Source organism: Dicentrarchus labrax, unplaced genomic scaffold, assembly GCF_905237075.1.
Source record: "Dicentrarchus labrax unplaced genomic scaffold, dlabrax2021, whole genome shotgun sequence".
Taxonomy (NCBI): Eukaryota; Metazoa; Chordata; class Actinopteri; family Moronidae; genus Dicentrarchus; species Dicentrarchus labrax.
In genome coordinates this window covers 22,481,040-22,493,670 of record NW_026136723.1, presented here as the reverse complement: position 1 = coordinate 22,493,670, position 12,631 = coordinate 22,481,040, and the positions used below count along the sequence as shown (strand labels likewise).

The 12,631-nt window shown below is 39.3% G+C and overlaps 2 protein-coding genes across 2 annotated transcripts; both read left to right on the top strand.

Annotated features, from left to right (window-relative positions):
• The first annotated feature begins 432 nt into the window (after positions 1 to 432).
• Positions 433 to 7,782, top strand: oscp1a (organic solute carrier partner 1a). Its single transcript, XM_051391083.1, has 13 exons — positions 433 to 781; positions 970 to 999; positions 2,374 to 2,528; positions 3,272 to 3,439; positions 3,535 to 3,615; positions 3,721 to 3,824; positions 5,135 to 5,263; positions 5,363 to 5,417; positions 6,153 to 6,298; positions 6,377 to 6,437; positions 6,554 to 6,760; positions 7,463 to 7,521; positions 7,627 to 7,782. Exons 1-11 carry the CDS (start codon positions 670 to 672, stop codon positions 6,674 to 6,676), a joined length of 1,164 nt encoding a protein of 387 aa, XP_051247043.1. The 5' UTR covers positions 433 to 669; the 3' UTR covers positions 6,677 to 6,760; positions 7,463 to 7,521; positions 7,627 to 7,782.
• A 606-nt stretch (positions 7,783 to 8,388) lies between these two features.
• lsm10 (LSM10, U7 small nuclear RNA associated) lies at positions 8,389 to 11,562 on the top strand. The gene is made up of 2 exons (XM_051391085.1): positions 8,389 to 8,502; positions 9,857 to 11,562. The coding sequence occupies exon 2, from the start codon at positions 9,895 to 9,897 to the stop codon at positions 10,303 to 10,305; it is 411 nt and encodes a 136-aa protein (XP_051247045.1). The 5' UTR covers positions 8,389 to 8,502; positions 9,857 to 9,894; the 3' UTR covers positions 10,306 to 11,562.
• Positions 11,563 to 12,631: the final 1,069 nt, after the last annotated feature.

The following is a 12,631-nucleotide window of genomic DNA, read 5'->3' as shown; positions in this document are numbered from 1 at the left end:
CCCACCCACTGACAGCTGCCATGATACCAAGATAACCAGTGTTATTCACTTCACCTGTCAGTGCTCACAATGTTATCGCTGATCAGTGTATGGGTGCAATGTTAAGTTGTCCACATACTTTTCAGGTTACCTCATACGTTCAGTGATGCAGTGTTTTAATAAAGCCTAAAATCCTTGCCTCGGGGGGCTTCACAATCTGTACAGCCTCTGTCCTCAGATTCTATGACATTATTTAGTTTCTAGGGTTTATTTTTCGTGTTTGCATCTTACTGTAATCATTGTCAACAGACATATAAAGCACAGTTTTGCTGTCTTTTTCCAGAAATTGAACACATACTGTATATATATAGCAGTTTCTGTGATTGGTTGTGCTGTACTGTCCTGTCACCCTCATCCTGGCCAATAAGCTTGCGTCTGGCCTTTTGCTGATCCTCTTCCTGGCCACCTGTTGCATCTTAGTGCGACAGGTTATCTGCAGAAGCATGATCAGATAAGACTTAACATGGACAGTTTGTTATCCAGTGGGAAATTCACCACAAGAACAATAAGATAATGCCTTTTAAATGACGAGAGTGCTTTTGATCCACCAAGGGGCTCAACTGCTTCTAACGCCTAACTTTCTGCACCAGCTTTTGCCCAGGAGTTAATCCCTTCTTTGTCTTTTGCAAGATGTCTGTGAGAACTCTGCCCCTGGTTTTCATTAATCTTGGTGGAGAGATGCTTTACATACTGGACCAACGACTGCGAGCTCACAACACGTCTGAGGACAATTCAGAAAAAGGTAGAGGTAGCTAGAGTACTGACAGGCTTGCTTAGCCCCTGAGTCTTCCCTCCTCCTGTCAGAACTGTACCTGTCAGGTGTCAGCTTATAAACTCAACATGAGCATCTCATGTTTCTCATACACAATACCTCAAATGACAAGGCTATTTCCTTTCTTTTCTTTCTTGGAAAACCGCACTCGGATGCAGGGGTGTGGTCAGAGAATGACAGAAAAAGAGGTATCCACGCCATACTGCAGCATATTATTGTTTAATCTGCTCCCTCCGCCCCCGTAGTGTCCGCACAGTGTTAGCTGTAATGCTAATTACTGTAAACTGAGGTCCCTTTGTGAGATACAGTAGTAGTCTACATGGCCAAAACACAGATATCTACATATTTGACTTTTTGGCATTTGTTTTATCGTATAAAAAAAATATTATGCCATATAAATGTAAAATGTTGGCAGTAAAAAAACAAAAAATAAAAGCAGATTTGCTGACTGATTATACTTTAATCGTAATATTGTCCAAAAAAATAACAACTTTGATGAACTAACATGTTGTTAATTCTGTGTTTTGGTCCACATCAATGAGGCAGTAGCTATAATACAATATTGATTAAACTAGGCCTAGAAATTGTAGCTCACAGTCATTAGCTTAGCAGAATAGCTAAGTAACTAACTGAGTAGAATTCATTCGATTCGGTGGGATTAATTCATTTATTTCACATATTTATTTAATTGTAGTGTTAGATTCATTCAGTATTGACTTCCACATAATGCAAAAGTGAATGATTGACAGACAGACACTTAAAAAGATAGAGATACACTGAATTCATGGACTGGAAATAATTAAAAGAAAGGTGAAAGAACACATTTTGTTTGTAGATTCTGTGTCTAGATTTCCCATTTTTTGGGTCTTATGTTGGTAATTATGTGTTTTGGTCCACATAAATGAGGCAGTAGTTAATACAATTTGATGAAATGGTCACTAGCAACCCAATTCACAGTGAGAAGAGCAAAAGTGTCCTTAAATGAACAGGTAAAGCAGCCATTTTGAAGAGATAAACGTTTGATAAATCACAACTTTGTTTTAATGAATGTTTTACAGAAAACACACATTCAATACTTTATGAATAAGACCAACAACAGGCTGTCTCGTCGTTTTTATTTCAATAAAATAATACACATTTTAAATACTTTTACAAAATAAAAGCATTGAGGTTAACAGGTTCATGTTTTCTTTCATTCAGTAGAACAAACAGAGCTCACTTTATGAGACAAAATATGTGCATTAAGGAAAAGTTACACACATTTAAATGCTTTATCAATGAGAAAAAATTATTTAATTTAGCAGGTCGTGACCCAAACAACACATTTGATCTGTTCTTTGGGTCTTATGTAGGTTCGTAATCCACCTAAAATGCATAAAGAAAGGCAAAACAACCTGTTTCAAATGCATTTGGCCTTCCAGACTGAAAACTTTAAACCATTTTTCAACCCTTTTCATTGCTTCTGTACTCTTCTCTGTTATCAACCTGCTATAGAAACAACGCAAACTGCATTAATATCAAATACGACTTTGCAGAATTAATCATATTTTCTGTTTTCATAGTTCTGAACGACATCGTTTGGACCATGTTCAGTAAACCCTTTATGGACGAACTCCTCAAACCTCAGCAGCTGTATTCTCACAGGACCCTGAAAACGGTGCTAACTCGGTTAGCGCACTCCTCCATCATGAGGCTGAACCCGGCCAGCATGGACAGGGTGCGTACAAGATGAATGAAAGAGATGCTTTCAAAGCACCAGCGTGTACGATTCAGTGGCATTTAACAGTGAAATAGATATTCCCATGTCTTATTTCTATCGTCTATATATTGTATTATAATGTAAATAAAATAAAGTATTTCTAATTCTGATTTAAGAATTTTGACAAGGCCTGTTTGGCTCAGACTACATTTTTTCTGTTTCATAGGATATTACCAGGTCAAATCTTGAGGTTTGAAATAATTTAAAGTCTTAAAATGAGTCAAGTCATTTTTTGTGTTTTAAAGGAGCAGCGTGTAGGATTCAGTGGTTTCTAGTGATGAATTAAATACAGCTCAGCCTTCGAAGCGAGTAGGAGAAACTATTGTGGACGCAAAACTCCCAAAAAACACATAAGGCCTTAATCTAGAACCAGTGTTTGGTTTGTCTGTTCTAGGCTACCGTAGAAACATGAGCTGTTTTTACCTCTATAGATCAAAAACAGATTCTTAGGTAACTGAAACATAATAATTCCTGTTTTCAGGTGATTATACACAAATAAAAACATACCTATTAATGTTATATTCTATTTCTGCCAATAGATTCTCCTGAATGTTACACAGAGGACTCATCATGAGTTATTATAGAATAACAATCTGTGACAGGTGGTGAAGGGAAAATTGTTAGTTAGGGAGCACAAAGTAGTTTTATTTTTATTGCAGGGGCGTTCACAACACATTCTTTTTTTTTTTTTCCTCCTGTAGCTTTACGAGCTGATGATCATGGCGTTCAAATATCAGGTCTTTGTTTGCCCAAGGCCAAAAGACTTGTTGCTCATCTCTTACAATCACATAGACGCCATCAGGGAACTTGTAAAAGACACTCCCGCGGTCGTGAACCAAGTGGACGAGACGCATAGGAAGATCATTGAGGTATGCCGAGAGCTAAATCTTTTACTGACACACACCTCAAGGGTAAATCAGCCCTTCTTCTTCTTCCAGTTGTCAGCCTGTTCTTCTTGTTGTAGGTTTACGCGTCTTCATCAGAAGGCGAATTCCAGCTGCTCAGACAAACGCTGCTCATATTTTTTCAAGACATGCATGTTCGCGTGAGTCCTTTTATTTATACTCATCCATACATACAAGTGAGATTAATATATAACAGCTTATTTTTCCTCCAATTGGCATTTTGTGTCTTTACGTCTTCCTCTCAGGTGTCACTTTTCCTCAAAAGTCAAGTTCAGAATCCCAACGGACGCTTTGCCCTGTTGACTTCGGGCCCAGTGCCTCATAGGGTTGATGTTCCAGGACTTATTAGGTATGCAGCAACAACGAGGCACTGAATGCTATTCCACTAGCATTTTGTGACAAATATTAGGTGGTTTGCTATGAAATTTTGGTGCAGACGTTCGAGGTCCCCAGAGGATGATTGAATCCTAAAGACACCAAGAAGCCAAAGTATTCAATTAACTGGTGAAATATCGTTAAATGTAAAAAACAGAACACGTAGCCTACCTTTAATCTTAAATACACATGTGTTTAATATCTACGTGATATACATAAAGTTCTTATAATGTGTATAAAGACACCTGTATTATTTAATTTATATATTATGTTTAATTCAGGAGCTGCTGACAGTCACCGGTTAACTCGGTCACTCATTAAACCGTAACACCAGTAGTGAAGTCGTGTCCTTTTCCTCACTAAAGTCGGAAGAAACCTTTAAATTAGGCTTTTTTATATCTAATATGAGTGAAGATTTAGCAACTTGATTGCTTATTTCTTGTCTAAAAGTTGTTCAGAAACAGATTTTGGTGGACCTGCTAAGGTCAAATAAGTTCAAGTTTAATCAGCTTACTCAATTACAGAACTAATACCATTTGTCCAGTACTTTAGTTTGGCAAGTATATTGTCATAATCCGATGGGATAGACTTGAAATGCTGAGCTGATGATGTCAGGGGAACATGAATGTTTGATCTAAATTTAAAGGCAATCCATCTAATAGCTGTTTGAAACTTTTCCAACCTCATGGAGGCGCTAGAGGGTCGTAAAGGGGGTCACCAAAGTCATTAGTATTCATCATCTGGGGACCATGAATGTCTACACCAAATGTAATGCCAATCCATCCAGTAGATGTTGAATGTGAATTGAAAAGCACCGCATGTAGCTGTAGAGATGTGTTACTATGAAGTTAGCTGTAACGTTCAATAACATGTTTCAGTTTCTCAAAAAAAAAAGCAATGAAATATGAAATTCCTCTTTAAGAGTTTATTTTACAGTAGTTAACAGAGAAGTTAATTGTCTAAAGTTACAGCTAACCTTTATAATACAGCTAGAAAGATCATTTTTAATAATTTAAGCTTAAAAAATATATGTTCTTTTTCATTTAAGGATCTAGCAACTCACAAATATGCCTATTATTCACTCGGGAAACTGAGAAGTAGCCTGTGGATGAGTGGTGTTAGTGTTTCACAACTAAATATCAACCTCACCTTTATACACTAATTCAACACTAGACCTCCAGTACTGGCATTATATATTTTAGTCACCGATTTCCTCTCGACCGCTTCGTGAGAAAAACATCTCAGTGTTCCCAGAGTGTCATCATCTGCTTCCTGTTTCAACAGGACGTTTAACAGTAAGGGCAGAGAAGTGAGACGGAGTGAGTTCCCCACAGGAGGAAGTTACACCAGCCCCATCAGGGAGGGATCCTTTGAGCTGCATGGAGACAGAGTCATCAGACTGGGCACGAACATGTATGAACCGTATGCTACTAAATCACATATACTGTAACTTATATGGGTAACATAAAGGTGGATTAGAGGCTGATGCTGCTGTGTTTTATGATTAAAAAGGTACAATGTGAACCATCCAGAGGAGACACACACATCCAAGGTTCCCTCTGTCAAGGTAATCTTATAGTATAGGTAGTCTGGTATGGAGGGTTTAGACTTAGTGGGCTCATTTAAACCAGGACCTCTTTCTGGGAAGTCATTAGACTCAAAAGTACGAATGTGCCTGATTGTATTTTTGCTCCTTATCTTTTTTTAATATTGATATATTACATGTTAATTTTCCCTGAATAGCTGTACAGTTCCTCTGATAACAATACACCTACATTAAAATGAACATTTTACAGCAGATTAGCTCTGTTTTAAGAACATATGCCTATTGAATGTCCATAATAAGTGTCCGATATGGAGGGTTTAAAACTGCATTATATATATATATATATATATATATAGATAGATATATATAGGCCAGCAGGGGGAGCTCCATTGACTGCAATAGAAACCAACACCATGCAGTCTTATAGAGAAATTACCCGACTTCTAACTTGATTGATAAGCTCAGTAAACAGTTTCCTAATGAGTTTATGGTCTCAATTGCTAGTTTCAAGTCTTCTTCAATACAGCATTATCTTAATTTAGTGAAACACCAATAATAATAATCAAATGATATCTTAAATAATATAACACACACAGTATCAGAAATAAAGGTACTTATCGCCCCTTTAAGTACATTTTTCTGATAATCTTGTGTACTTTTACTTCCTTAAATTTATACTAAATTTGTACTAGATAGCTTCAGACCATCTTTCTATCCATGTATAACCCTTCTTGTAACGCCTCCACCTTGCTGCAGACAGATGACGCTCCCAACCTGCTGGCCAAAGAGGAGCTCAACCTGTTGGCTCGTCTGATGGGCAGCATGAAGGCAGAGAACGTGCCCGGAGTGGAAACCGGCTTTCGGATCAGCCTGTTTACCACCGACCAGGAGGAGGAGGAGGCGTGGGTTGCTTTTCTTTTTCTGTACTCACTCTCTGCGATTAATCACCCGGTATTAATTACAAGTATTTTGCTTAACAGGGAAGCTTCAGGTGGAGCTGAGGAGTCCTTGTGCGGAGTGATAAACATTCAAGCGATGCAGGTACAGTATGGATTGACTAGGTAGGATGTAACAAACACCTACAAGAAGGTACACACACCTTATTGTATCACACATCATTCATCAATCTTAAATAAATGTGATATTTGTTCATTCAGGACGAACAGGCTGCTACTGAGCTGGCTCGAATCGCCGGACAGTTTGCAGAACGAGAAGAGGAGTCGGACAACCCGAGCAGCAGCAAAGGAGACGACCTGCTGGCCATGATGGACGACCTCTGACCCTGTTGTGTGGTTTCAATGAGACACATGTTTGGTTTCATGTTTACTGCCTAACTCTGGTGGATGCCAGACTCTTTATCTCAGGTAAAAAATCACATTATTCATTACTGTGAGCTTCTGTTTAATCTGAAATATGCAGTTGTTTATACGCTTTGGTTAACATTAGAGAGTAAGATAAATATCTGACTATGCACTGAGCGACATTAGACAATGAAATGTTTTACTGTTTAAGTTTTAAATTACTAGCATGTGGAAAAGAATCACATGAATGGACTATAAAAGGACCTGCTATATTTGATAATGTATTTTATATATAATAATTCTATGTTTTCAATAAAGCATTTATTCATATTGTTTTGTTTGTGTTTTTTTTACACAATGTAAGACTAAGTTGGCCGGTCCTGATTCAGGAGTCTTGACCCTCCAGAGAATTTATCTGATTTTTCATTTATTGACCAGCTTGCTTTAGGGAGATATAGGCAAATATGGTGCATGTATGCAGAAGAATGTACCCAGTACCTCCGACCCCCCCAGACTGGTTTAAAGCTCCTCCCTACAATGCATAAACCTTTGGCACTATTTATATTTAATTTCCACTTGTACAGTTTAGTTTTTTAGTTTTAGTCAAGTTTAATTTGCTCATATTTTGCACTTCATGTCATGGCTCTGCTCCCCTCCTGCTCCCTTTGCTCCTCCCCCTTCCCTGTGTGTCTGAGGGTGCGGCCTCCATTCTCCTCACCTGCTGCCTGCTGTCTCAACTGCTCTCAATCATTCATCATTCCTCAGTCTTCAAGAACCCCGGTCTTCCTCCCATTCATCGCCAGATTGTTTCAGCCTATGTGGTGGTAACTCTCGTGGCTCCTCTCAGTATTAAGTTAGGCAACTTCAAGCCCTCTTGTGTTTTCCCTGTGCCTGTCCCCTTGTCTAACCGTTTCTCTCCCGTGCCCCAGGGTCCCTTTGTGCAGTTTGGCTTCCTGTGTCCGCTCACCTGTGCCTCTGTGTCTCCGGTCTCTTCCGCCATCTCACCCACCCGTTCCTGCTGTGGCCGCCCCTCATCCCCCCTGCGTGTGTGTGTGTGCGTGGAATAAAACCCCCTTTAAACCTTCCATACTGTCTGGGTGTCTGCTCCTGGGTCCGGTCCTAACACCAGCCCTGTCACTTCAGGTCATACTTGAACTATGCATGGTTCAAGTATATACTTTCATTTATAGTTTTTATATCTTCTATTATATTTTGTATTTCGTAATATTTTTATTTGTGATATTCTTTGTTCTCTGTTTTGCATTACTTTGCCCTATTGCTGCTGTGTCAACCTGGATTTCTCCAAAGGGGGATAAATAAAGGAATATCTTATCTTAAGATATATTAAAAAACATGCTCTTTCATTTAAATGTACATGTTTTTTCCTTAACATTGTACATTTGTTGCTATTTCATCAGTTTCACATGATCCATCTGACCATAATTATCATATCATCATATATTTCATTTTATATTTTATTTTATTTACCGTAATGGAGAGTATATGGTCCTATTTTGCATTTAAAATATTCAGGGTTTGTAAAGATTGATAATATTTAGGGAATAAACACCCTGTAATGTGTATTAGTTTGTTATCCGGAGCAGCCTGCAGAGGGTGCTGTTGTTCCGTGATGAAATTGAAACGTCATCACGCTCGACGCTAGGTGAAACGTCATGACGCTCCGCTTCCTGGTTCGGACTTCTTGCGGGAAAACCAACTTGTTGACGTCTTTGAACGGGTTTCTCTGCACCTGCGGCGCCGTTTGCGGGGTTTTCACATTAAAAACAAGGGTTGAACTAACGCAGGTAAACGTAGCACACAACAAAACGTTAGAGGAACCGTGTGATATGTGTGATATGTGCTTTCTAGAGGCTCTGGTGTGCTAATTCAACTTGTAACAGTCTCTCGTTATAAAACTGTTTGTAAAATTACTAAATGAAGTTAGCTGCATTCTTCACAAACCTATACCATTAATAGTCTATATAAGGCCTGTACATATATTTCACAGCCACACAGGCTTTTGTATGAGCTAGATACACCGTTATATGTTGTTTGTTGACTGTCAGAGGTTTAAAATCTGTGATAATTCAGTCGTAAACATGTTGTGAATGTTGTTTTTATTGCTGGTGTTTGTTCACACCAATAGTTTATCACTATGACAGTGCATCTGTTAAAGAGATGTGAGCTCCTGTCCTGTGTTTCTGCTGTGAAACCTCCTCTAACGAGACCAAAACTTCTTGCTGTTTTTCTAAAAATGATTAAGGTTTGTTTTGTTTTGTTTTTTAGAGATCTTTTAGAGAATAATATCTTGCCTTCGTTTTGTCCTGAGCTGATATTTTCCTCCCATAATGACTGCTGAGTAATGGTGCAGCTGAGAGAGGCTGACTCACTCCTAATTAGTGCTTTATTAAATTCAGTTTATTGCATCACAGAAAAGACATAAATTAGGACAAAAAACAAAGATACACACATTAAAACGAAACATTGAACGTGTGGGCTGATTTATAGAGTTTCTCAAGGGGGTTGGTCGACCGTCTTTGAGCAGATTTTGATTTAGTGGAGTAGTTTTGTGAACTGCATATCTGAAGAAAGACAACACTGTCATCAGTTCCTCTGCAATGAATGTGCACAGGACTGTATGTGTCTGATCAGAGAGATAAAAGTTTGGGTCATTTTCAGCTTTTTCTTAACAATTATACACATTCCTTGGTTGTATTGTCTCATTTTGTACTTTGAGAATACGTTTTATATTAAATTGAACAGAAAAAGTAGTAATATTGCAGACAATTATGTGTTCACTTTTCTTCAGTGATCACAAGACCAGAATAGACCTTTTTCACAGCAGCCAGTTTGACATGAAATAGTAGCGCAAACACGGATGTTACCAGTAAAACAAATTAAGCTTTTGTTCTGTTCTGGAGGGTCCGGGTGCTGCAACGCTCTGCTACACTAAACAGAACCTTAATTAGTATCACTGGTAACACCTGTGATTATCCTACTGTTTCATGTCCCAATAGCTGCTGTGAAAAAGGTCTTTTGGTGAATCTAGTTTTCAGTAACGAGGCTCAGTTCACAATGTCAGCAGCATAATAATTGTTCATTTTATGGATAATTCAAAGTCTTTTGAAGGACATTAGATAATCTTCTGCCTGTCTGCAGGTGTCCCTGACCTCCTGACATCCTCTTCATCAGTATCCATGGAGTCACAGCAGGAACCCGAACACCTGCCGTCGGGCCCGACTGAAGTGGTCAACTCCATCCGGGAGCGCACAATCGCAGAGAACAGCATGGTGGTCCTGCTGCAGGGCCTGCAGGGCCAGGTGACCACGGTGGACCTGAAGAACGAGAGCACGGCGCGGGGCCGCGTGGTCAACGTCGACGCCTTCATGAACATACGTCTGGACAACGTGCTGTACCGGGACAGACGGGGTCAGCTCACCCAGCTGCAGGACCTGTTTATCACGGGCAGGAACGTCCGCTACGTTCACATCCCGGACAACGTGGACATAATGAAGACCATACAGAGCCAGCTGGCCAGGATCCACAGAGTCCGCAACTTTGCCAGTCACGGAGGAGGCAGAAAAGAGTTTGCCACGAAAACAAAATAACTTTTTTCACTGAAGGATCAGTTGGGTTCTGCTTGTCCAAAAATACTTGAAGGCAACAAGCAATTATTCCTTTTTTTTTCCTTCTCAGATTTGAGGACAAGCATCCTGCTAGATCAGCAGTTTACAACCCCAGGGGTCACAGTTGTTGAAAGAGTTGATAGTTTCATCTCTTCAGGCCTCTAAAAGTCCTTCAAATAACTCTTTAGTTGAACTGCCTACAACTCGTGTGCACATTAAGGCCACAACCTGTGATGAGGAGTCAGAAGTTTACATTAATTTATTTTAAGAGGTTGGCAATGTAGCCTGACTTATTTTCATTATTTAATTAATCTTTTCTTGATTAATTGATGGAGCTTTTTATCTACAGAATGTCACATTATTGTGTAAAATTACCAATATACTTCCCCACAACCCAGTGATGTCTCCTAATGCCTTGTTATATCTGAACAAAACCCAGTTTACAGTGATATGAAGTAGAGAAAAGCAGCAAATACTTTCATTTATGAAGCTGGAACCAGAGCGTGTTAAAAAAATCATTAGTTGCCGATTAGTTTTTCGTCCATTGATTAATCAGCTAATTGTTGTGGCTCCACACTTTAACATTTTCGATGAAGTTCTCTTCTATTTGAGACTGAGCAGGACATTTTAACTTGGAATATAATCTTATGAGTTCTCTCTGGGGAACAAACAATGTAATGACACTTTCTAAATTACTTCAAACCTGCAGGATCTAACATGTACACCTATAACAATGTATCTGTGATAAGCTGATATTGGCCCATTCATCAGTCGAGCTCTTGTTGGTAACCGCTGGACCAGCTACTCAAGGAAGTTAACGCAACTTCAACCAATCCCCAGCGAATCGCTGCAGATTTTCCACAGATTTGACCAAACTTACTTCCTTCTCTCTCGTTGAGACGATGCAGACACAAGCTCCCTTTAATTTTTCATGAATTGTACCAAAAAAATGACAGTTTTAACTTTTCACCCACAATTTCATTGCAAAGAAATGCCTACAAATATCGCAATTACATTACGCATTACATGTGTCACTATTTTTTTCAAAAGCTGCCGTGAAATCATTTTTAGGCCACAACAAAATCCTAGAGGGACTGGCTGAAGAGTTAAACAGTGTCTTTGTGTTTTGGTGATTGTGTTTGAGGTTTGTAATTGACACAAAATAACCGTCCTAAATTTCTTTTGAACATTTTTTTTAAATAAATACAGTAATTATGAATAAAGATGCGATACAATCAACTTATTGTCCACTAACAAAAGTTTCTATTCCAGCACATTTATTAAAATAAAATGTAACATATTACAATTAACAGTGTGTGCAGGTGTGGCCCTGCAGTGTGTTTACTGCAGAATATTCCTGGCATGCACCACAAAGTCCATCTGTCTGTCTGTGAAACCAGAGTTAATAACTGCCCATATGCAGGAAAACATTAGTCATGATCAGTGCCAGTCGGGTGGAGGAAAAACAAGCAGCCGTGTTTCCACAGCTTCCACCTCACAAACATCTCCGCTGCATGCATCGGCGAGCTGTCACTCTCTCCTGTGATTGGTGCTGTGACATCCAGCCGGGGCAGGATGGGACAGCCAATGGAAATAAGCGGAGCGGGTGAAAGGAAGAGAGTGTTTCGCTTGGAAACACGTCCCAGTGTTCTCCCAATACACATATAGGATTGGGAATTTGAGGAATTTGCAGTGGGGTATGTTATTCCTACACAGTGTCAGGAAGAGGACAGGCCTGACATAACACAGGCGGAGGCGGCCGGTGCAGATAAACCCCCCCCCCCCCCACACACACACACACCGGTTATATCATTGAACCTGAGTGAATCGTGCAGTAAATTAAGAGCAATATGCACACAGGAATGTCCCTTGGCGGTTGGATCATTGTTTTGGCTGCGGCCTCTGTGTTTTTTAGGGACATATTTTTCTCTTGACTGCTTTAAAAACCAACCTTGAGAGCGTCTGAATGACAGCAGCCCACATAATGACTGCTTACTGCTTTGCTAAAAACACGACCGAGTGCCACATCAACACTCACTCAACTCAGAATAGCACTTTACGGAGGCTCGACCGCATAAACAATTCTTTTACGACATGTAACGGCCTGGTTTGGTGCCGCAGACTTCGCCAGAAGTACTCAGATTACTTACTTAAATAAAAGGCCCAATTTTTTCAATATTTCACAACAAATTAATATAAAACAAACACAGGAAAACATGTTTCTGTATATTTGTGTCAATTCTTTCCTCATTAATAGTCTCACAACCCCTCAGTAATAATCCATTTATATTGTATATATAATATTATT

Bases quoted from the DNA above. Each gene is read 5' to 3' on its own strand.
- oscp1a (XM_051391083.1), top strand. From the start codon at position 670: ATGTCTGTGAGAACTCTGCCCCTGGTTTTCATTAATCTTGGTGGAGAG. The intron at 782-969 runs GTAGAGGTAGCT...ACTCGGATGCAG, and splicing joins TGAGGACAATTCAGAAAAAG to GGGTGTGGTCAGAGAATGAC. The intron at 2,529-3,271 runs GTGCGTACAAGA...TTCCTCCTGTAG, and splicing joins ACCCGGCCAGCATGGACAGG to CTTTACGAGCTGATGATCAT.
- lsm10 (XM_051391085.1), top strand. From the start codon at position 9,895: ATGGAGTCACAGCAGGAACCCGAACACCTGCCGTCGGGCCCGACTGAA.